The sequence below is a fragment of the Camarhynchus parvulus genome, chromosome 1, assembly GCF_901933205.1.
Source record: "Camarhynchus parvulus chromosome 1, STF_HiC, whole genome shotgun sequence".
NCBI classification, from domain to species: Eukaryota; Metazoa; Chordata; class Aves; order Passeriformes; family Thraupidae; genus Camarhynchus; species Camarhynchus parvulus.
In genome coordinates this window covers 69306242-69331719 of record NC_044571.1, presented here as the reverse complement: position 1 = coordinate 69331719, position 25478 = coordinate 69306242, and the positions used below count along the sequence as shown (strand labels likewise).

The 25478-nt window shown below is 40.2% G+C and overlaps 1 protein-coding gene across 1 annotated transcript in view; it reads left to right on the top strand.

The window, feature by feature from the left end:
* Nucleotides 1-450: 450 nt before the first annotated feature.
* Nucleotides 451-25478, top strand: part of PAN3 (poly(A) specific ribonuclease subunit PAN3) — a 79072-nt gene continuing 54044 nt past the window's right edge. The window contains 5 exon segments of the mRNA XM_030954208.1: nt 451-913; nt 915-1089; nt 13624-13745; nt 22598-22664; nt 24656-24726. Coding sequence (XP_030810068.1) covers nt 677-913; nt 915-1089; nt 13624-13745; nt 22598-22664; nt 24656-24726 — 672 coding nt within the window. The 5' untranslated portion in view covers nt 451-676.

The window sequence follows — 25478 nt, the reverse complement described above, 5'->3', positions numbered from 1 at the left end:
GCGTTCCCGTTATGCCAGCAGGTACGGCACGGCCAGCACGCTGCCGTGTGGTTTTACAGCAGGAACGAGGTACGAAACTTTTGTGGAGGGAAACCGCTGCAGGTCCTGCTGCGACGGCCGGTGCTTTGACCTGGACCCACGAAGCGGGAGAATGCTCGAGATCCAGCCCGGCACAGCGCTCCAGAGCCGAGCGGCCGCGGGGCAGGGGCCGGGCCGTGTGCCGGGGGTCACCCGCCGCCTGACACCTCCCGCCACGGCCGCTTAGCGCCCCTCGCCGCCCCGGCCCAGCCGCACACGGCGCTCGGCGGCCCGCGGGACGCCCCGCCACCCCGCCGTCCGTCCGGCCCTTCCTCCCCCGCCCGGCCGCGGCACCGGCTCCCCCTCCGCCTCCGCGGCCCGGCCGGCGGCGCTACCCAGAATGCTCCGCGCCGGCGCAGGCGCGGCCGCTCAGGAAGAGGAAAATGGCACAAACAACCCCGAGCGCCGGGACCGCTGAGGAGGAGGAGGCGCCGCCGCCCCGGGCCGCGCGGCCCCTTTAAGAGGCGCGGAGTCGCCCCTCCTCCTCCTCCTGCCCCTTCCGGAGCCGGCCGGACCCGGGGTGACGGCGGTCCCCGCGCCCCTTCCCCCTGCCCGCCCCCTTCCCCATGGTGCCGACCCCGGTGGCGGGGCGGTTGCCATGAACAGCAGCGGCCTGCCCTGCTCGTCGCCGTCGCCGGTGGTGGGGCCGCCGCCGGGGGCGGGGGTCGGCGTGGCGGGTCCGGCGGCCGGCGGGGCGGGGGCCGGCGGCGGCGGCGGGGCCGTGAAGCTGAAGTTCTGCCGCTACTACGCCAAGGACAAGACCTGCTTCTACGGCGAGGAGTGCCAGTTCCTGCATGAGGAGCCGGGCGCCGCCCTGCCGGCCCGGGCCCCGCCGCACCCCCCTCGGCGGGCTCCCGCTCGGCATCCCCCCACCCGCCGCCGCCGCTGGGACGAGCTACTCGGCTCACGGGGCCAGCTCGGGCCCGGCGGCAGCGGTGGTGGGGCCTAAGAAAGCCGAGCTGGGGGCGGGAGGCGGTGGCGGCGGGGGGCTGGATGGCCCGCGGCTGGCGAGTGAGTGCAGCGGGGCGGCCCGGGGGTGCGGTGGGGTGGGGGGCGCTGCCGGGAGCGGGCGGCGGGCGGCGCGGTGTTCCCCATCCCCGACACGCCGCGGTGCTGCCGGAAACAAATAACAACAGCCATGGTGGTGGCGGGGGACCCCGGGCCGCCCGCCCGGCTGCGGCCGTCCCGAGTGGGCCGACGGGGCTGGGCTGGCTGCCAGGGGAGACCCGGCCCGCACCGATGGGAAGGAGCGGGCAGGTGTTTGTGGGAGGGGGTTCCTCCTGTGTGGCTTTAAAGGGGCTCCCGGGCAGCTGTCCATCCGTCGCTCTAGCGCTAGGCTTGGTGTAGGTTCACAGGTATTCCCTGCCCGAAGTCAGGCCGGGAGCGAGGAGGCAGCTCTTTCCCGAGCGGTACCCTTGGATGGGCTCTTCCGAACAGCGTATGTTGAGTGGCTGCTCTTGGAAGTTTGAAATGCTCCAGCTAAAATACAACGTTACAATTACGAAAAAAAATTTATAAATTGCGATTCACTTCGTCATGAGAAGAATTGCCTTATGTTTAGAGTGGCAGAGCATTGGAACAGGCGGCCCAGGGAGATAATGGAGTCTCCCTGTCTGGGAGCATTCAAACTCCACCTGGACGGATTTCTGTGTAACCTGCTGTGGGTGATCCTGCCTTGGCAGGAGGATTGAGCTAGATGATCCCCAGATCCCTTCCAACCTCAATATTACTATGATTCTGTGATAGGTGTCTACATTATTTACTATTGTGAGCAGAAATTGTCTCAGAATCTTTTTTCTAAGGTTTTCCAGCCCTTATGTGCAGCCCCTTTTCAGATGGTGAGAGTTCAGATAGCTTGTGTGTCATGCAGAGCCGCACTGCTGTTGCTGGTTGGTGTTGCATCCCCCTGATGTGCAGGCTGATAGTTAGATGGAGCTTGCAGTGAAGTGATTTTAATAACCATTTGTTTTGTAGGTGAAGCAGCATTTGGCAGGCTAGGAAAGCATGCTTCTTGAGAAAAGCCTTGCCTCTTACGTGACTACATTCAGCTTGGCTGCATTATTGATTTTTGACACTAACGTGGCATTTATTTACATTAAATGCTTTAGCTACTAAATGGTCACAACCATATTTTTTCTGAAATTAAGATGCAACCATGCTGAACACCTTGTATGTAGGTTTTTAGTGCTTGATAAATCTTTCAGGGTCCTGCAGTTGTTTTTTTGCCAGATGTGGTGAGCTTGTGCCGCTGAGTGTTATCTCCGTAGTTAGTAGCTTCTCAGTGTCTTGCATTAACACAACACTGGCACTCCCCTTTCACGAGGAGCCTTTAGTATACTACTGCATAAGGCTTTCTATTAAAAGTCTTCCAGATTTTTGTTGAACTTAAGTTATTCAAGCAGAAGGCTCTCTTGCCTTTTTTTAAATTAAATAGAAATATGTTGGAGGGATTCAGCAGCAATAAGTCAATCTTTGTTAATTTTTCATTTGGACAGAGTTTGGTGTGAAACACACTTTTTCTCTGTGGGAAAGAAAATGCTTAGGGAATTCAGACTTGGGGAGAGGCTGCTTAATTTAGTTTGCAGGTAAAAGCTCCTATATGAAGGATGCTCTTCTAAGAAACAATTTAAAAAATTGCCTAAGCTCTGAATCTAAGGCAAAAACCTTCAGAATTTGTGTGTGCTTGGGGGTTGATACTGCTGAGCAGTTAAATTATTTGAAACACTTGCTTCTATTGAACATGCTTGCTGCAGTTGATGGCACCAAGAATGGAGAAACCCACTACGATGCTGTCAGTGGCTACCTGCTGGGAAGGCCACATTGCTTGTAGGGGGCAAAAGCTTCCACTGGTGGATCTTGAAGGACGCTAGCTAGGAAAAAGAACCCAGAAACAAAGGACAGGGAAATTAAAGTTGAAAAGCCAGGAAATGGGCCTAATCTCACTTCTGAACTTTGCTTTGGGATGAATTTGTGAAAAAAATAAGGAAAACAATCCTTCAAAATCTGAAGTTGATATGTGTAGGAACTGACAGGCTAGTATCTAAATTCCTTACCTTGCTGAATGGCCCGTGGTGTTAACAGTATGATTTACAAGTGGATGGAATGAAAGTTTTATTTCTGTGGATGTAGGAAGTATGACACAAAGTCATATTAAAAAAGTTCTGTGGTTAAGAATATGAAAGTGGGAATTGCCAAAAATCACCTGCCTGTACAGTCACCGACTATCCAATTCAGAAGTATTTGGTAGTCTTAAAGGTGATTGTGGAATGCCACCTTCTCTTGCTCCTTCCTCACTGGACACCAGCCTCATTCAGTGCACAGAGGAGATAATGCTCATTGACTAATTAACTGGGTAGTCCTATTTATTGTTAAAAGTGGGTCAGTGCCTCATTCTATCATGCATGTTACTCTAATCCTGCTTTGAGTACCGGATTATTAATTTACTTATAGGTTTTTCTGTGGTAATCACAAGGGCTCCCCAAATACCAACTTATTTTCACCACATGGGTGGTAAGAATGTTGAGTGATAAGGAGATGGTGAGCAGTGAAAAGGCAAGAAATATTCCAGTGTGGAAGTATTCCACTGTTACAGTATGAAGAGGAAGGAGCAGCTGACATCCTCAGAGCTAACCAGGAGGAGTTTCTCAGGTGATGTGTGGTTAAGCTATTCTGTGCCCATAAACGTTTGGAGTGCTAACATCTGACAGAATTCCAGAAGTGATCCGATAGTCTTGGAAGAAAACTCTCCTTGGCATTATTAAATACAAAAACATCCGCATCTCTGGATCAGACTCATCTTCCCCTACATATATGTAGCTGAAAGCCTGCTGGGAAAGCCTGCTTTATCCTTGTCTCATAGTTATGCTTTTGTCCGCATAGATACTGCTGTCCAGTGTCAGAGATGATGAGGTGTTGAGCTTAATGTGGCTTTGGCTTGATGGTGTGGGTTATTGTATTCCTGGGGGGGTAAGGCTGACCATGCCCATGAGCTCCACCCACTCTCAGAAGGCAGCACTGCTGTTTCCTGCCCCCAGAATATTTGGCATGGAGCACGTGTTCAAAGCACCATTCCTGCTTCTTCCACCAGACTTGAGTGCTCAGCCTTCTGCATGGTTCACCTTCCGAGAGTAAGGTGGCCAGCTGACTGCTTATAGGATAGGAAATGGAGTTGATATTGCCTATCTAAAATTTTATTTAAAAACATTAATCCTTTTTACATAGAACTTCTGTGACAAGATAAGGGGGAAAGGAAAAGAATGCATTTTCTCCAAATTTTGTAGCTACTTAAATTTGCTCGTGGTACTTTTCTAATAGATGTATGTCCCACATGTCTAAAGGCTAGAGAAGAAGCAGAGGTGGAGGAATGACTGGTACTTGCTTTTTGGGGGAAAATATATGTTTGGTTAACAGGGTTTAAAGGAGTAGCTTATGGAAGGAGAGCATGGTAGCATGAAGAATTTCTCTTGTATGTGCCCTCTGTTCTCTGTAGCACTTTGCAGCTTCTGTAAGCAGCAGACCAGCAGCCTGCTTTGCTGCATGCTGTGGGCTCATTCCTAGGCTGCCGTCCCTTCTCAGTGCTGCCTGAGGAAAGGTTTAGAGGGAAGTGTTGTGGTATTAAAATGTATCATGCCTATACCTAGGTCAGATAAATTAAAGCTGCATGGACAACTGCCATTGTATTTGTTAGCTTTCAAGTAGTTGAAATTGAACAGATGTAATATTCTTTTGCATATAGATCTCATATTATATATTGATGGGTACAAGCTGAAGTATGGCTCCAAACATTTGCTAATTTTTGCCCCACTTTTTGCTGTGAAGTTCATAATACTTAGTACTCACCCTTTCTTCTGGCTTTTGATTCCTATAAAACACTGGGCTGCTGAGCTGAGGAGTGCTGGGTGTGCTCTGGGCCCAGTGGCTGCCTGTGAGGAGCTGGCCACAGCAGCAGTGCTGCTGCTGCTGTGTGAGTTTACAGTGCCAGAGCCTAACCCACCCTCTCACTGTGACATGTTTGCATCTGGTTCTCTGCTAGAAAGCCTTTTGCAAAAGCCCTCCTAGGAAATCTGTAGTTGGAAAACAGGTCTGTGTTTCTGCAAGGTGGCATTTTTCTATGGTTGCTGAGAACAGCCCATCTGTGAATAGACTTTATTGACAGCCTGCGAGAAGGTGGAAAGGACATCAAGACTTGGCATGTGTTGGGTTGGCCTAATAAAAGCATTATGTTTGTTTTCACAGCCCTAATAAAAGCATTATTTCTGTTTTCACAGCCAGCCATCTGCATGTTGTGTCCAGTCAGGGCAGTAGTGGCCACTGCTGTAGCAATTCCATATGCAATTGCTCCATGTTTGGTTTAGTGAGCATTACAACTTAGGTTTTGTGGAATCCCTAAATACGTCAGGCTCAGAGTGGAAAGACATAGACATTTGTGAATGTTCTGGTTTTTAAAGGATGCTTGATTCTTTACCAGGACACTCCTTTTTAAACAAGATGAAGCAGCTGTTACAGAAAAAATAGAAAGATAGCTATTTATGAAAACTGATACTAAAGGTAATCTGTTGGATTACATTTCTTAATGCAGTGAAACTGGTCAGGGTTATTCTAAATGTGGGTTTTTGTTATCTTTGGTAACATTTCAGTATTTACAAGTTGAAGTGTTTAGAAACAGTTGTATGAAACTTTTAAGTACAAGTATGGTTGCAGTATGTCACATACTCGTCACTTTTCCTGGGGTTTGTTTCTTCTCCACTTCTGTGGAGAAAGTACATGTTATAGTAAAGGTGTATGGTTGAGAATTCTTTTTCCAAACATGTTTGTACTTTCTGTGAGTGATGCTGTATTAGTTGTGTACCTCACCTGGGTTTTTTTTTCCTTTAGAGGTACCTTCCTCTTTAATTTTCATTATGCCTTTTCCAGGAGTTGACAGATCATACAATTTTCATCTTGTTTTGCTCTGAATATTTTTAAGGGAAAAAATGGGAAAAAAATTCTTGGCATTTGGAGACTGATACAATTGAGAATTGAAGAGTAAAACCAATAACCTCTTAGAGATGCGTGAGAGGAAATGAAAGTTACTGAGTTCACTTAATCATTTTGTCTCATATGCCAGCTCCAGAAATCAGGCAATTAGACATGGGTTTTCTTTTTGCTTTTATGGTTTCATGTGGAAATAACAGAATCACAGAATATTCTGAGTTGGAAGGGACTCACAAGGATCTGTTAAGTGAAGGGCCCATAGGAGGAAAATTATTTGGGAGAGCTTAGGAAAAAGAGAAGGAAAAGTTTCTTAATCGGCAAAGTTATTTGAGATTTTGAGGGCAGTGAAACTTCAAAAAAATTGCACTATTAATTTGCTTTCATTTTATCTGTTTAGATACCTTGTGGTTTTTCCTTATTGCATAGGAAGTGCATTCAGAGTTCAGATATTTCACAAGAATTGTGGATATCTGAGGAGTATTGGTAATTACTTGTAGGACCCCCCTGTGTTGGGTACTGAAGAATACTGTACCGCTGTTACTCTTGTCATTGTTTTCCGGATTCAAAGGCAAACATGGAAAGGAGTGTGAGTGTGGGGGTGGTTTTGTTATAGGAGCAAACTCTCTGCTATATTGGAAGCTTGTTTTTCAAGACTGAGGACATGCCTATTTAATTTCTGTCTAGCAGGTATTAGAAACTGATTTTTTTAGGTATTGCTGTAGGAGTGGGCCTTCAGGAATGATTTGAATGTCCAGAAAGTAGTGACTCTGAGGGTTAGCTCAGGAAGGTTTCCATGTGTAAGGAACCAGCTAGAAGCAAATTTAGACTCTTGTGGGTAAAGTGGACAAATGGTAAGTAAGGCTAGGGTAATAGACACAAGCATTTCTATAGAACCTCCAAAGCAGAAAAAATAATCTTGGTTGTGAGGCAGTTGATGAAAAGGGGTCAGTGCAGGGATTTAGATCGTAAGCTGATGTGGCTGATGTTTTCCTGATTTGTTGCTTTCTAGTAAAAATGTTATGCTTTACGCCACCAGAAAAATGGTGTGGTGAATCACTGTGTGTGTATGGACATGAGTTGAAATTGATCACACTCTTGTGTGCATGTAGGCTTCATGAGTCTTTCAGTAGTTAAAAAAGTTCCAATCATGTGGTTGCCTTGTTTGATTCTCAGATATTTTGTGCTTAGAACTTACTTGTATTTTTTAATTTGCTTTTTAACAGCCTTTTACTCCTGACCTTTTTAAAATTTGAGAATAGAGTTATAGAAACAAAGCACAGATGTATAAAAGTGGGAGCAGAGACCCACATTATACAAGTTGTTGTCAAATAGGTCATACAATGTGTGATTCCTGTAGTTTATGGATAGTCTCTCAACTTGAGTTGGTCTGCTGCTGAGGCAAATGGCAAGAAGACTTTTCCTTTCTTTTCTGCATTCTCCCATCTGCTGTGAAAAATATCCTTATGTTCTCTTCAGGTTATCTGCACAAGCTTCATGCAATTATTTTTATAAAAAGTTGAGTTTTAGTTGGAGGCATTAAAACAAAAGCTTAAATGTTTGAAAAAATTGATGCAATTTATTGAACAGTTCAATGCAATTTTTTAGGAATTGTAAAAGATCTTGGACAGGGTTAGCTCTGAAAGCTATGGTATTAAGTAATTGTATCACTTTAAATTGCTGTTTCTGATAACAGAATAGTTCTGATTACTCTTTTGAGAAAGTATCAACTTTAATTTGTATTATCACTGTGCTTTTGGATTTGGTCCATGAGGAGGAGTGCAGCTGCTCTGGACTCTGTAACAACACTTTTACAAAGCAGAAGGATGGCACCTATGCTGTTTTTCTGTCTTCATCAGATGCTTCATCTTCATCAGATGCTTCTATGATATGTGAGGTATATAAAAAAAGACAGCCCAACCATTTACTATTATGGTAAAGATAGCTGTTTTCCTTTGCTTGCCCATGAATATCTCGTAGTGTAGTGGGAGTGTTTGTAAATAAGGCAGCATTTCCCAGACTGTTTTGCTTCCTGTCTGCCTTTCAGCCAACTTGGTTCATTTGTGCTGTCCTCCCTCCGACTGCACTCTGTCACAGTGTCCTAACCCAGGCGTGTGCTTTCATTTTTGCCTCTCATGCCTGGAAGCATCGTTCATTTTCTTTGTCTGGTGCCTCTATTTCAGAGATTCCTAGTCTGTGTTTCAAAACATTGCATTAAATGAGAGAGGCATAAGAACAGCAGAGAATCCAATTTCCCTAACAAGTTCCAAGTAGGAGCACTGTAGAGAAAATAGCACTGAGGTGTGCAAGTGAGGTTAGCACCACCAGCACAGGATTTCCTGATGTGCAGAAATGTACATGTCAGAGGAGCTTACACTCGTTTTTCTTTTTGTACTGACACCTTGTTGCTTCTGGGTGACTAAAAGGACACATCTTAAATTACTTACTTAGATAAGCTTTGTATAAATGTTTTATTGTTTTTGTCTCAATATTAGGATAGCTATCTCTGTAAATTCATCTGGTGATATGGCACTGTAGTTTTTACTGCTTTATATCTAGCTGAGATAACACCTTGTCCTTAGGATGCACATGTATGCAGTGAACCTATGATTCAGTTTACCAGCATGTGAAAAGTGCACTGTTGCTGTGCTGAGAGTTTAAATCAAGACAATATATAAACTTTTTACCCAGCCTAAAAATAATTGTACATTTAGAAAAAAAGTACTAATAGCAAAATGCATCATTTGAATCCATGTTTTATTACCTTGCCAGAAATCTTTAAAATATTGTTTTGAAAATTGTCAGCTAAATCTGTTGTGGCCTTGCTTTAGCCCATTCACTTTGGGAGTAATATATCACATTATTGGAAAGGATCCTTTCTTGTGTTATGAACAGTGTCTGAGATCATCAGTGCTGATACTAGGTTCATTAAAGTAGTAGTCTAGGATAATACAGTATTTGTTTACTCATTAGTGAAATCACAGAATGAAAACATCAGAAAATATTTTCAGGCAGTATTAGTGTTCTGACAGTGTTAGTGTTAGACAAGGCAAGCATTAAACTAAAATTCGCTGAAACTGACCCCTTCAGTTAAAGCACATGTGTTGTGTTCATGGCAGTACTACTCAAGCGCTTAAGCTGTGATGAGATACTTTGTTTCTGAAAAATGTCATTGTAATGAGTAAGGCAAAAGTAACTATCTAACTATCTTTTTTTTTTTCCCTCTTTGGTGTCTGCATCTGGCGGGAAGCCTACTTTCTGCTAAAATTCTGTGGGAGAGGAATTATATAAGAAGATATTTATTTTTAATTGCAGTTGTCACATTAAGCTGCAGTGTTACTCACCAAGCAAGAAAAGTATTAGATAATGTGTATAAAAAGTAGAAAATTTTGTCTTAATTTCTCAAGACATTCTATTTAATTTCTTTCCAGAATTGCCAGGATGTACCTTCTGTCTTGAATATTGATGGAATTTAGAAATTTGTTCTGTTTTCACACAGCTGCTTACATAACATGTTACCATTTTTTTCCCCTCTGGATTCTTCGTTGTTTGCTTGCGCATCCATCTTTACTCAGACCTGCCTGGTCAGCCTTTCTGCTTTTATAAGGAAGTTTTTGCTTCTGTCCAAGAAGAACCTGTATAGGATAGTGCTGCTGCACAACAAAAAGGCTTATTCCTTTAACAAAAAATAGCTAATCCAGGGTTTTCCTAAAATTGCCTGAACTTACTAAAGTTGTAATCAATCTCTTAAAAGAGAATAGACAGACATAAGAAGAATTTCATTGGTATTTTAATAGCATGGTGGATGGAATGTTTTAAAGTGTTTGCTTGCAATTGTTCTATAGGAAAGATTTGGATAGATAAATCAAATACAGGGACTGATGTGAATTAGTAAACATATAAAAATAAAAACTTTATGAGGACTGGAGTTTTTTTTCCCCAGCCTAGGCTTCCACTTTCTTAATACCATACTACTGGTGTGGTAAAGTGTGCCCACTTCCGCAGACCTTTTATGGGTTGCTTATGATAAATAATTTTTCTCAACTTGTGGTCTTCAAGAAGCAAGTGAGAATTTCTATTTTGCTAAATGATTGGCAGACGGAGGAGAAAGTTGTCTGCTTCTCATAGAGAAGGCCAGGTGGCAAATACAGTAAAAATGCTTTGGCTGTTCAGGTATTTGCTGGGCTATCAGCAGTGTAGAAGCTGAATGTCCCTTTGAACACAAATGGAGTATGTATTGAATACTTTTTTTTCACTCTATAAGTAATGCAAGAATTACTTTTTTTTGTCTTTTCTGCAGGCTTAATTTTCTTGCTACTTGCTACAGGGAAGTCAGTTTAAGAAACCTAGTATTGAATTTTCTTTTGAAGACAATAGTTATACTTGCCACTTTTAGAGCATTCTGTTCTAAACCTGAGCTACTGCCAAGAAAACTGTCCTCTGCTCCAATAAGTGTACTTTTGCTGGTTTTCTTTTGGTTGTTCCTGTGGAATATGCTTTCTTGTGCTCTGAGTCCCTCTGCTAGCAGTATGTTTCTAGACAGTTTGGAAGAGGACAATAAAAATCCTTGGTGTTGAAAGCCATTTTGAAGTTGCTGTGGTACCAGTGGAACTGAGTGCTGTGAAGGTGGGTCAGCACTGGAGTACAGCGATTTGTTGGAGTGGCACAATAAGGTTGATTGGTATGGCCAAACCATAGCACTTCAGTACAGAGATGATAAAAGGAAATGTTCTCGAGTAGCTTCTGCTGTTTGAAGTGCCCTGTTAGATATCACTGTGCCAATAGCCTAAATTGTAGCTTTGAGCAGCTTTAAGTGTCTTGGATAGGCTGGTGTAGGAAATAGCAGCAGTAGAAAGGCTGCAGTGTCAAAGATCCCAGCAGCAGCCTCAGCCTTGCTCAGCTCCGGGGTTGCTGCCCAAAGCCTGCTCCTGTCTGCAGCTTGACCTGCCTGGCACTGAGGGTGCTTCAGCCAGAGCAGGAGCAGAGCACCTGGTGCTGTATCTGTGCCCTGGCAAGGTTACTGTCACAGATTCAAGTGCTTTGTTTGGATACTGGGTGACTGAGCTGTACCACCTGTTTGGAGTTACTGCAGGCCAGCTCTGGGGTTTCTCAGTGTGGAAAAACTTGTAAGTTTTCATCTGCTTCTTCCCGGTTTGAAGGACTTTGTGCATTTAACTGTGTTTGTTCAAGGGAGAAATGGAGGTACCTGAATTCTCATGATGGCTCTAGTGTCGTGAGAAGCAGTAATAATAGTCTTTTTCTTAATTCTCTAACAGAGCCTGAAGGATTTGGAAAGCTTGATGGTGTCATCTGAGGGAGTATCTTGCTAGTTTGTTAAAAATTGGATAGACTTGATAATTTCAGGCAAAGGCATAAGATGAAGTAGCAGATATACTGCTTATACTGCTGAAATTTTATAGTGTACCTTAAAATGACAGCTGTTCCTGTCATAAAACAGTTTTCCTGGTCAGTCAAGGTGTAGCATAAAAGCTGAAGGAGGTTTTGATAACCACTGAAGTATAGGCAGAGAAAGCTATGTTGGAAATACATTTTTAGAATAAATAAAAACCACAGTTAAAACCTTGGATAATTTACGGGCAAACTGGACTGAAACTGCCTACAATTAGACATGGATTTGCCATCTTTTTTGTTTTCTGGTATGAACGAGTCCTAGTATTTTTCATGATTCCAGAAAAACCCTGTGTAAGATGCTAACCATCACAGTGTAAGTTAGCAACTGACTGTAGCAGGAGGATGAGACAGTAACTGGCATTACTGCAGACATTACTATTTTGCATAGTACAGCAGTTGAACTATAAAATACTTTTCCTAGACTTCTGAATGTGGCTTTCCCAAATGAAGGCAAAAGAGGAACAGTCATTTAAAAGACAAATCCAAAAAGTTTTGTCTTTTTTAGGGCTTTAGCAAGAGAACATCTGAAGTTTCTATGTGGCTACTTACTTAAAATTATGAAGGAGGAGCTAAGGCATGGCTAGTGGAGGGAGTTTTATTTTCCTATTCTCTTAATAACTTTTAAAATTTTTCTAAAAAGAACTAGCAATTCATTAATAATTAGCATCTTTAAAGTTTCTTAGGTGTTTCCTTCAAACCTACAGAATATAGGTAGGTTTGAACATACAAATAATGTTCTCGATTTGACAGCAAAAATTCAATAATCTTTTTCCCTTGCAAAACTGATGTTTATTGCCACTGAGATATTCCATTTATTTCGTCTCTCACATAGTTCTCCATTTGAAGTGGTGTTGGTGTTACCTCCAGTGGGCTGATTTATGCAGCTCTAGTCTCAGGAGAGTGCAGCTGGACAGTGTTTCCTTCTGTCGGTGGTGTGCGTGCTAGTCATCATCCTCCTCCAGCCCTTCCTGTGGTTACGTATGACTGTAGTTCTTTTGCTGTTTCCTGTGCCTAGCACATGGAAATGGTCACCAGGTTGTGGAGTCTGTTTTGGAGGGAAAATTCCTGTTCTATTGAAAATTGAGGGTTTATAGTATGCATTCGTTTAGCTGTGCCACTAAATTGCATTTTATTTCCTTTGAGGATTAGGATCAGGAAGTCGTTTCCAGGTGTCACCACCTGGCTGTGAGCCCTCCCAGAAGTTCAAGTTGGGTAGTTTGGTACAGGATGTTCCTCTGAGTCGGATGTGTGCCTTCCTACCTTGAAGCTACCAATTACTCATGCCTGTTGGCTCGCAGTGGCCTGGCCATACTGATGAGTGTCTTTATAATTTACTGTGGGTCCTTTTACAGAAGGTTCATTTGAACTACAGCTTGCATACCATTGTAAATGCCTTTTATTTTTCCCTGTCAAAGTAATACCTGCTTGAGAGTTTTGTGTTAATTATGACAGCTTCTTGTTTTCTTTGTAACTTTTTTGTACTGAATTAATTTATATGTGGTTAAAGTTTTGTATGTTGGATCCTTGTTTCGATGGGATGAATATCTTGCATCTTTGACACTTGCTTTCAATGTAAAGGATTTTTTTGGCTACATTTCAGGAGATTGTTGCCACTTTACAAAGAATGAGGTGATGAAAATTGTCTTAAGCTCTTAAGGAAGCATTTAAAGTGTTTATGCTTTTTGTGAAAGGGTTTGAGATGTTTTTAAGCGTGCATTTTCTATATGTTACCCTTTAAAAGAACCAGTGCATCCAGTTCCAGACTCTACCTAACACATATATTTTCAAGAAGGGCATGCAAGAGTATGGGTCTTTGTAAAATAAGCTTGCCTTCTAGCTTTTTAAATGGATTTATTTTCTTTTTGATATCATTATTGTGCTCGTTATTCTTGTTTCTAAAGTTCAGACTCCTCATTGCTTTTCTGCATTTGTGCTGTAACTTCATGCTACAAATGCTCTCATTTAGTAACTTTTCATTAACTTCCTTTTTCATGGTATGCACTATTTTGTTTTTGGTTGTTTTGCTGAGAAGACAGTAGTACCATATTCTATTACCCTGTGGGGAAAAAAAAATAAATCTATACATATAATAGATACTAGTTAATAAACCCATGGCTAAGGAAATGTTTTCTGAGGCATTATTTTTTTCTCTTTTCCTTTTAGTTCCCGGAATGGATGGTGGTGGGTTAGCTGATGCTAATCTAACGGATTCATACTTTAGCACCAGCTTCATTGGCGTTAATGGATTTGGAAGTCCTGCTGAAACCAAGTATCCCATGATGCAGGTAATAGCAGTGACTTGTAGAATGTTTCATTAGTTCTGGTGTTGCACCAAAAAGGGAAAAGTGCTCAAGAGGCAGGACAAATGAAGCCTTCTGAAATGTATCATCTTGTCTGATATACAGAGTATATATTCAGTTTAATTTTGCAAATCAAATGAAACGGTATTATTGCTTTAAAATTAATTTGGTTTTATTTGCACTTACCTGAGCTGTTGTGTTGAGCTTTGCTGCATACATTAATTCAGTGTTAGGTTTCTTTTCTGAATGTGACTTTCTAGATTTCCTTTTAGGCTCATAGCTTTTGATAGCCTGTTGCTAAATATATAAAATTCAGGTTTTAAAACTTTTCAAAGACCCAAAGTCACTGAAGGAAAATGTGAACTGTCAAACCTGAAATTACTAGGCAAAACTTTCAGAATTTGTCAACTCAGACTTTGGTGGTGGTATGTTGAATTCATATTTAAATCTTCTGAAATGTTTCCTTGTATTTATAGTGTTCTGTAGGGGTTGGCATGGGAACTCCCATGAGGTGGAATTTTTTGTGTAGGTAGTATTATGGAAAATTTGCAACAAAAGTCTGTCGTATTTAAAACCTAAATGAGTATCTACTGAATTAACACACAGAGTATTACAATAACTCCCTCAAAGTGTTATGCATTTTAAAAGAAGTACAGTCCCTGTAAGAAGATGGTCTGTCCTGTAGTAAACAAAGCAACTTCTGGTAAATGAGAGAGTATGAGTCAAACAGTTCACACTGAGTCCTGACAACAACTCTCTTCTTTTATATCGAGGAAACTCTCCTTGTGAGGTTACTTTGATCTCAATTGTGGCTGTATAATGGATTGAAAAATAACTCAGCAAAAGGTGGGAATTAATTAGGTGTGTTCCTTTTTTTTCTTTTGGTTGGTTGGTTGGTTTTTTTTTTACTGCATGTTTTCAAGGAGACTGGATTTTCTTATTCGACCGAATTGCAGAAATATGGAAATGTTTTCTTGACAATTATGCATGATTTTAAAAAGAACAATTTTAACCTCTGATTCCGAAGTGTACTATTGAAGCTGGCAGTTACAAATTTTTGTATAACTGAGGTCCTATGACTTTAACACAAAGTCATTATGTTTTGTATCTTTAAACTGTATTCTACAGAAACACTAGTGTCTTTCTAAACACTAGTTTTTAGTTATAACTGTTTCTTCTAGAAAGACAGGCATGCCAGTAAGGCATGCATCTAACATGAATGCTCATGGGATTTTTAAATACTTTACTAATGCCTGAGATTACAGTCAAGGCATTATTGTTTCTTTTTGAGAAGAAATCAATGTGCCTCTTGCCCATTGGAGGACAAGGAAAATTACTTTGGAAGTAGGATTTTATTAGTGTTGAGAATGTGCTTACAGGCATCAAACTACAGTTTGAAAAGCATTCCTGTATTGATTTTTTTCCTTTGAATCCTGTAATTTAAGTTCTTGTTTACATAGGTAATGCTGTCTGTTTTGATTGTGTGTCAGCTTCTAGGTTAAGTACATACTGATAAAGTTTAGCCACGTGGAATGCGATTTTCTGTGTCATTCAGCCCTGTGGAGAGCAAGGCAATGGAGAAATTTTAGTGGGTTTGACTTCAAATAATACTAGTCATTTATGATTTGGAATAGAGACTTTGGATCTGGTAGATTGGTTATTGTGTCAAGGATCTACGTCTTGCCGGCTTTCTCTGAAAATTTGCACAGATTTCATCAATTGATTAAACCTTTGCAGAACTGGTTTATATGGACCCACTAGAGACTTCCTAGATGTTAAATAATTTCCCAGAGATGTAATCTGCACTGGCAAGTTCTAGCTTGAGTACCTTTTTGTAGTTGCAGCTCTGGCATAATCTAGGCCTTGACTGAACTCAGAGCAGGAACACTGATCAGCTTCATTTCCCTCTTTCCTTTTCTTCCCCTTCAGACTGAAGCAGCATGGAAGTGGATCTGTATTTAATGAAAGAGCTGTATCTGTGTTAATTAGAGCAGAGGGGTGGGTAAGGGAAAAGAAACTTATACTGTGGGCTTAGAGAAGCTGAGCTGAAGATAAGTAAAGAAGAAACCAGGAAAGATTGACCAAAGGGACTGAAGCAGAGAGATCTTGGTGGGGCGCTTGCAGAATGGGGACTGGAGTGGTAGAAATACGATACACAGAAACTGAAAACAAATTTTCATAATGTAAAGGTGGGACAAAGTAGGGTGGAGAGAACAAATCCGTGTTCCTATTTCTCTCCAGGTTCTTGAATCAAAGTGAAGATGCTAAAAGTTTAGTGTTCTGCCATCAATGAAACATCAAATGTCTACTGTAAAATAGTTCATTAACTCCCAGTTTTGCTTTTGCACATGCAAACATCGGTTCCATCTGAGTTACTTTGTCATCTCTGGTGAATCTGTGTAGTTCACAAGTAGGTGCATCAGTGATGCAGTGAGGCAAGCTCTTCTGCTAGTTTTTTAAAGCTGGGAAATTGCACAAACATGCAAAAAAAATACACTAATAGAAAAACAGTAGTAAGATGCAGCAAGATGTTAGGAAATGGTAGGTTGCTATTGCAGCCTTGCGGTTATATTTAGAGGTCATAATGTTGTGTAATTTTTTTTCAGTGGGAAAATTATTTGTGGGACTTGCTCAGAACACAAGATGTGTGGCACATCCATGTGTATTGAGCATCTGTTTGATATTTGATTAAATGTTCATCATATGGTTCTGTGCTTTATTCCTGCATGCTGTTTGCATCCTTGTGAAGACTGTTAGTTGGCAGTGCACTTTTGGTTACCATTACAATTATTCCATCAAACTTCATGCAGTGTTTTCTGTATGAAGCAGGGAAGTAGTCTACATTTTATGGATGCATAGGATAGAAAAGGACGGCAATTAAACAAACAATACCACAACAGTGCTGGCAAACAGAGACCTGAGTTTTTGAAACTAATCTTTACAGTTGGAAGGTCAATGACCACCAGTAAAATACTTGGCTCAGGTTGCTTAACTGATCTCACTGTAGCAAGGATAGTAAAAAAGTCAGTCTCTTCTACTCATTTCTGTTAACATGAAATAATCTTTCTGCTGTCCTTGTTTTATTCACTACATACCTCTCAACATAATCATCAGGTATTCAATTGATGAGTTGTCCTGACTATTCCTATCTGATCTCCAGAATGTGTTTGTCATGTGCAGGGCATAAAACAGGTTTGTTGAAAAGAGTATGTGGTTGCATGTGTTTGGGTTATCATAATGCATATATAATGGAACCAGACTGCATCAAGCAAAGCTATATCAAAGTTTGCAATTACCACATTTTTGTGTGCAGTGCCTGAGCTCTAAGACTCAGTGTTAAATAAGCAGCAAAAGGGAGGAAAGTGGATTATATCGTGATGAATTGGGAGTGGATGTGCTGCTTTGACCATAAATAATGTAGATGATAGTTGTCAACATTTCTGTAGAATGGCTATTTCTGACTTTCAGATTTCATTTATATCTGTGGAAGAAAATTTTACAAGATCTTGAACATATCGTTGGGCTTACATTAGTGATGAAGATGCAGTTAATGGCAATACTCACTTCACAGTGCGGAAAACAGAGTAAAAGTACATGGTACAGCTTATAAGAGGCAGGATTTTTGAAGTGACTGTAATTCTTCCTTTCTCTTCCTTTCTGAAAAATACCTCTTTGCCTCATCCTTCCACTCATCTTACTTCAAAGGTCTTTGCTGTTGGTCAACATTTCATTTCCCCCATTTTCTTCTGTTGTTACTTAGTTTCCTGTTGTCTTCTGTCCTCGCTGGTTTATGTTTTTCACGTGTCTTCTTCCCTGAATCTGCATATGCTTTCATACACTATATACAGTTTTGTTTTCCATCTTACCAAAGCACTTTTTTTTCTGTTTTCCCCTTCTTTCAGTAATACTAACTGACTGCAGAGCAAGCCTGTGCAACACATGGTCCACAGGCTGCATGCTGTCCTCAAAGCTGTTTTTTTTCTTTTTGCCATAGCAGCAGCTGCCAAGAGACAGTCAGAGGTGTGGTTCAAAAAGCAGCTCACTGCTTTTGGCTTTCCCAGCAGTGAAGAGGCAGGAGCTGGCTGGCTAGGATGCCTCTAATGCTTGGCTTTTTGCTCAGTGCATGCCACTTGGTTGGCTGGTGTTACTGTTCCTCTGGCATTAATGCTGCCCTTTGACTAACTTGACCAAAGATGCAGGTGGTGTTGAAAGAAGCTTTAATAATATTGTGTTGGGCTGTTCAAAGGCTGTTATAGCAGGATGAGGCAGAGAAGTATCTTGATGTTAGAACTTTTAACATTGTATTAGAACTGAGCAGCTTGGTTGTAAGAGCATAAAACAGTAGAAGGTGCCTTCATCCATGTTGCTTCACAAGAGTCTGGTTTTATTTATTTTGGTGGGATGAGATTTATATCTACATTGATTCCATTGGACTGCAGGTTACGTAGAAAGGAAGAATCTTTAAGTTCTCAGTAAATCATCCTAATTGAAGTAGGAAGGGAGTAACAGTCTTCAGCATTAAAATTGGCAAGGCCAAGCAATGGAAAATTGGTTTTGCTTGCTTTCACCATGCAAATGTTGGTGTACTAAGCATTCTTGAATAGCCTGAGAAGTAGCAACCATGCTCACTTCAAAGCCTTGCAGCTGAATAAACACAAAGACCTTTGTTGCCATTGCTGCATCTGCCAACAGTCGAGTAATAAAACTCTCCTTATAGCACAGAAGCTTGTAAATGTCTTCAGTTCTTAACTGTTGAGAACTGAGTGGAACTACAGATGTGCTATTTTAAATATAAAATTATGCTGTTGCTTTCATAATGCTTTGTGAAGAAATACAGTTGCTTTAGTTTCAGCAGTTGAGTGGGTCATTCTGTAGATGGTGTCATGTGTGCTAACTGTCAAAGACAGGTTTTAGATTGTTTAAAAAGAAAAGCAAAAGATATCACCCTGTGTAGGTCACAGAATCTGACAACTAAACAAGGTCATAGCCAAACAAATAAATCATAATCTTTTGTAGAATGACTGTTTGTACTCCAATCAACATCATTCTGAAAATTATAAAGAAATATTCTCAAATACAGTTCCAGTAAAACAGTAGTAAGATGAAGAGACTAGATTGTGACGTACTGCAAAATATTTTGAGATAGTATGCTTAGCACTGTGAAATGACCATTAGGAAAATCCGTACTTTTTCAGGGTTAGGGCATAGAATATAGAGAAGAAGAGGAATAAGTATAATCTCTTAAATATTTTGGAGAAAAGAAATGGCAGAGAAAAAAAAGGAAAACCAGTCACTTCAAGGTAAGTCCTATAAGCTATGTAAAACTAGATCTAATGTCTGCATCAAAGTTTTATTCATGCTTTATCTTGATGAGATAAAGCATGAATATACACTTTGTAATATACACTTGAGGGAGATGAAAGTAAAGCAAACTTGCCTTAAGTGCAGCTATAATCTTGGGGTTTGTTACTGAATATTGAAGGGTGGAGGCAAGGTGGTGTGTTCCTTTCAGAAGGTGGGAATGTTTGTTGTAACATTTCTTTTCTTCGTATACTGCACAGAGGAAGTGGACTGCCTGAAGTAGAACATTGCTAAAAGGTCAAGGGTGGTGATCCTTCCCTTCTGTCCAGTAGTGGTGAAGTCACATGTGGAGTGCTGGGCTTCTCAGTACATTAGAGACAGGGATATGCTGTGAAGAGTCCAGTGAAGGGTCACAAAGAGGATGTGGGTACTGGAGCATCCCTCCTGTGAGGAAAAGCTAAAACAGAAACAACTTTTAAATTCCTTTAAAGGGAGAATGGCAGGACATATGTCAGCCATCCTAGTTGAATTTTGAGTATTGTTTAAAGAACCTCAGCAAATCATAGCAATAGGCAGGTAGAGAAGGTTGTGGAACTGAGTGTTTTACTTGGTTATCAGAAAGTTGTCTTTCAATATTAACTTCCATATTATAAAAGTCCTGATGTAATAAAACAGTCTGAAATTCTCATATGTGTGTGCTTACATTCTCTGTCAGGCTTAATATTTAATTTTCTTCCTTGTTAATGGTTGCTTTTGCCTTTCTGGGGCTTTCATCCCTTGGGCTTGAGGTGCTTACAATCTTCTTGAAATTGAGTTTGTATGAAAAATAGTTCAGCATCATTAGAAGAGGTTGATAAGTGTTATTTAAAATCAAAGCTGCCTTCAGGAAAACACAACAAACAGCACTTGTGTGTTCTAATTCTTTTTTTTTTCGAGACCTTTTTGGTAAAAATCACATACAGGAGTCATTAAGACTAAATGCATTTGGGTGGTGGCAGAAATCTTAATATTAAAACAGTTTAAAAAACCTTTACTGATTACATGCAGGTCTTCTATGAATGATGTTAAGGTAAGAAGCTTATGCATGTGTAGTAAAAGTGAAGCAAAATGAAAAATTAATGAATGTGGTGGAGGTTTCTAACTATTCAAGGTGCAGGTTACAAGCAGTTGTTAAGGCAAGGGCTGCCCAAGCTTTGGTTTTTCAGAATCCTGGTGTGTGTAAGATATGTTTGCACCTTGAATGGGAACTTGACTTTGAAAAAGCACAGCTGATGCTCACAGGTTTGGGTTGCTCTGCGCTTTCAGAATCCAGAACAATATGCTCTGTTGCAGTCTGCCTTGTGTGCACTGTATGTTCTCAGTGATTGTGTCAGCACTGGTTTTCATCATCGCAGGCTCCTGTTCCCATTGCAAGTCTGTTGGCTGAATATTTAACTCCTGTACCTGAGGATGGTGAATATTGATGGAATTAAAGTACTTTGTTCCATATTTAACCTATGCATTTAACCAGCTTTGATACCAACACAGTTCTCAATATCATATTTATTCCCGTTTCAAGAAATCATGACCTTTTGCATTAAAATTATTATTAAATCTGGTATTATAAGTGGATATTAATACTATTTTTATCTTCACCTGCACAAATCTTGTGCAAATCTGAAACGTTACCTTTAGGAAATTTCTTGTTAAAGCGCTTTGTTTTATGAGGATCAGTGTGGATGTCTCAAATGCCGGAAAAACCATGCATAATAGGGATGCTTTTAAAATATTTGTGATGAACTATTAAACTTCTTTCCATTGCTTTGGAAGGGAATATGATGTATGATTACTTGAACTACTATAATATTTTGGTGTATATTTATTCTTATTTTGATGATTGTGAGCAATTGGATGAGCGTTCTTGAATTTGGACAAAATTTGTCAATTTAGTGTGTCTCTCTCAAAGCAGTACCTTGTTTTTTAAAAATAATTCGACTTTGTTTCACTAGACCCATGCCTTTTGTGTATAGAATTGTTTATCACTTAAGCAGTTAGTGATATATATATATATTGTGTCAGGTCAATATGTTTAGGAGAAAGAGACAGGTGACATCAAAATAAGGAAAGAGCACATGGCAAACAGCTTGCTTGAAGTCTTGAAAGTGTTGCAGGTTTATGTGCTATTTACATGTTGTAAGCATTCCACATAAAAGCTACTTTACACCATCTATTGTTTTAGATACAGGTTTTAAAAGCAGCAGCTCCTGGTGATGTTTGTGGTGTTCTGAAAACTGCAAGTGATGGGAGTCTTGAATTGCAGTAGGTTTACAGTTCTACCATATTGGATAGCACTCCCACTTCTATTGGTTGTCCTCTCTTCTTACCAAAATTACTCCAGAATGTTGATCTTTGTGGTCAACAATTAGATGAAATGGCAGTGAAGTATAACATAGTAAGCTTGCTGCCCTTTGCCACCAACATTGAGACTGCCTATGGAGAAAAATAACTGTAAAGAGGAACTCCAGTGACCAGTTCTGAGTCAGTCTGTGTCTAGACTACTAAATGAAACATGCCTGGAAACTTTCCTTGATGCTTAGGGCCAGCTGGCACAAAAGGGCCTGTTTGTGCTGGTGTGTGCTCACCCACTAAAGCAGAGTCTGCATGCAAACCGTCAATTTGAAGGGCTCCCAAACCTTTTCACTGCTGAATAGTGCCTGGAAATTGGCTGAGAGACTCTGGGTTGATGTGGGCCAAAAGCATGCCAGGGAGTATTTTAACAAATTAGTGGTTGTCTCTCTCAGTGATCAAGAACACTTCCTGACCTTGCCTTCCTTTTCTTCTCACACTTTTTCTTCCTGTTGGGAAGCTGGTGAAAGAAAATAATAAGCAGGAGTAAGAAGACACACTTTAAAACTTCTCCATGAAAGAAGCAGTAGCTCTTAGAGCAGCACTGCTTCACTTTAGTCCAGTTTGTTGCTGGCTGATATCTCTAGAGGAATGCAGGAGAAGCGACTGGAGCCTAGGAGGAGTGTTAAAAGGGTTTCAGATGTCCTGCTGACTTGGAGGAATTGGATGTTTTGCTGAAAGGTCTTAAAAAGTTCTTTTGTTTTAAAAAAGAGTCTATCAAATATTTAAGTATTTTTCATTGGAGAAGTTTCATGTCGTGGTGGTAGTATATTAAAGGGAGTAGTTGTTTCAGGAGCGCAGTGTGAAAGACTGTTTTAAGGAGATAAGTAATTGTCTTATCTAATGTTTTCACAACATGCAGGAAAAGAACCATAGGCTTGGTAGACTCTCCTTAGAAGAAATTAATGAAGATAGTGTTTCATTTGAATATACAGTAACTTTTGGTTTGCATTTCTGTTGTGCAAAATCCTTTATTTTACTAAACATTTTTGTCAATTACAAGTCTGTTTGCTTAGTGTATTTATTAAATGGGGAATGAGCACAAGTTTCATAGGCTGTCCTTAAAACTTTCTAAAGGTCATCCCCAATGCCCTCACTGAATCTGTTAAGGATTTATTTTACATGTACACCTTCATCTTTTATTTTTACAGAGGATGACAAATAGCAGCAGCTCCCCTAGCCTTCTCAATGACAGTGCCAAGCAGTACGCAGGCCATGGTAAGTATGTTTAAAGTAATACATATAAAAGTATGTTGGAAAGTTTGAGAGATTCACAAAACTGAGGCTTAAGGGAATTACTTGCCCTCAGATTTTGAGATACAGCAAAACTTTATTTTTTAATGATAGTGTAATGAGCTCAGAAATTTTTAGCTTTCTCTTTGCTGTGGAGGAAAAGCTTAGTCATTATCAGTCTTGTCACTTCAAGTGAAATGTTAGTTTGGGTATCCACTGTAAAGCATTGATAGCTTAAGCATTTATGTTGCTTCACCATAATATCCCTTTTTATGATGCTTCTTGGATAAGTTATTGTGTGGGATTAGTGTACAGGTGTTTTCTCTTAAATTTAGAGTGTGTGGATTTTGTGAAATGTCACATAACTGCTGATTTTTAATAGCTATTCAGTTTTGTCTTGCAGGCAGTACCTTGCCTCTTATAATTTTTTTCCTTGCTATAGGAACATGTTTTATATACATGGTTTTCAGCTGAAGAAAATGTCTTGATAGTGGAGGCCTATGTACTCACTAAATTATTGTGGGGGCTATATTGAGCTTTGTAATGTGCTCTTCAGAATCATTACAGATTATTTCACCTGTAGCTGTTAAATTAAGTTCTTTAAAGAGGAGGGTACTGCTCCCTTATGGCAAGGACATACATTTAAAATAAATTTCTGCTTTGAAAATTGCTGTGTAAATTATGCTAGAACTCCATTTGCATGTCTGACCCTGCAGCTAGTTGACTTACTAGGATTATAATTTTTTAAGCTTGGTAGTAGCTACTATAAAATTAACTTTCTTGAAAGACAAAATTTGCGGGTATTTTCTAGTTTTTTCTTCCTAGTTTATTTCCAGTAGGCTTTGAGATTAAATCTGCTTCTTTTATCCTACTGAACAATTAGCTATTCAAGGCAGTGGAGGTCTCCAGTTCTAAATGCAGTCAGAGTTTGACTGTGACAGACCAAATAGTAATGGTGATGCATGTCAAGGAGAGAAAGCACACCAACTTTTAGAAACCATTTTAGATTTTGTCAGATCCTTCCCCCTCTCTCTCTCTCTGGCTTTGACAAGCTGTGCTTCATTTGTAGAATTGCCCTTTTAGGGAATATTTATTGTTGAACAAATGAAAGATAAATTCTCTGTTAAGAATTTATTGTTGAAGTGTTTCATCAAAACACCAATGTTTGCAGCTGGCAGTCATCTGCTAATTTGACAGTTTTAGCCATGTAGTTTGGAGTTTTAAGTTGCATCTGTGAAGTCATACAGTTTTTGATACTTCAGCTGTGAGAAAGATGAATAGGAACAAAGAAAATGCAATAAAAAGTTAATGGAATGTGGACTTCTGCTGTCCTTGATTGTGATTTAAATTTGATGTGCAGAACAGTGACAGGACAAGCAAAATTCACATCATTATTTGTAAGACCTGTTATACAGAAGATTGCTAATTCCAGGTAACTGGAGATCATAGAATCATAGGATCTTTTATGGTGGAAAAGACTTTATAAGATCCAGTCCAACTGTTATCCCAGCGCTGCCAAGTGCACTGCTAAAGCTTTCCCGAAGTACTACATTTACACAATGCCCCTAGGGATGGTGACTCATGCACTTGCCCTGGGCAGCCTCTTCCAATGCTTGTCAGGCCTTTCAGAGGATCTTCTGGTGAAGTGGAAACATTGCAATGTATCATCTACAGGGCTAAAAATGACATGCAAATGTAAGAGGCACTAAGAACAGGTTTTCTGATCAGATGAAGGCTGTGAAATGTTAGGTTGTCTTTAAATAATGTCGACAGCAATTAAACTTACTGAATTCTTTTAATGAGCACCATTTCAATTAAGCAGTTGCACAGACTCAAATGCTGGGAGTTTTAGCAGTGTGATTGCTAAACTTAGCTTTGTCAAAAGGATTTTCCATACAGAAATAAGTTAAAAAATATAAAATTTCTTTTAATAGTGTATTTATATGTAACACCTTGGTTTTACATTGGTTTTATAGATCCACTAACTTCACCAAATTCATCCTTGTTTAATGACTTTGCTGCCCTCAGCGTATCTCAAAGGAGGAAGGTAGGCAACAACTAAATCATAAGTAGCATATTTATGTATGAGTTGACAAGGAAGAAGATCTGGAATAACTTGAAATACTGCATGAAATAAGGATAATTCTTCTGATGTTACTAGATTTATTTTAATGTTTCTGCTGATATAAATAAGATCTTACTACTTCATTTTTGCTACATCAAATCAGACTGCTGCTGCTGATAAGAAATACTCCAGGCACATGTAAACTGAAGTTTATAGAATATGAAACTTAGAATGTAGCCCATTGAATTTGAAAACAAATTATTTTTATTCTAGTAAGAGACATGTGATCTGCAGACCTTTATGGGAGCAAGTTCAGACATGTTAAGAATCAATTCTCCCATTTATTTGTACATTATGTAATAATAATTAACAGTTTGAACTGCATTTAAGTTAAAAGACACTCTTATCATTGGGAAGCAAAGGTTTGGGTTTTTTTTCCCATCCCTCTAATTTGTATTGACAAATCTTTCTTTTGCTGAGGGCTAGGCAGCATCTTCAAACATCTTTGACCTGCAGCTGTGCAAGTTGTAGTGTTTTCCATCCATACTCAGTGGCTGAAATAAGAGACAAAAATTTGATTATGTGAGAGTTTTGTCTCATTTTCATGAACTGTCACTTACCAAAACCAGACATTATCTTATCCCAACCAATTATTAAGTTTTATTTTCACTGATGACTTTCATGTTCTGTACTTATTAGCCACATTATGCTGGGCTTTCATGTAGTGAATAATG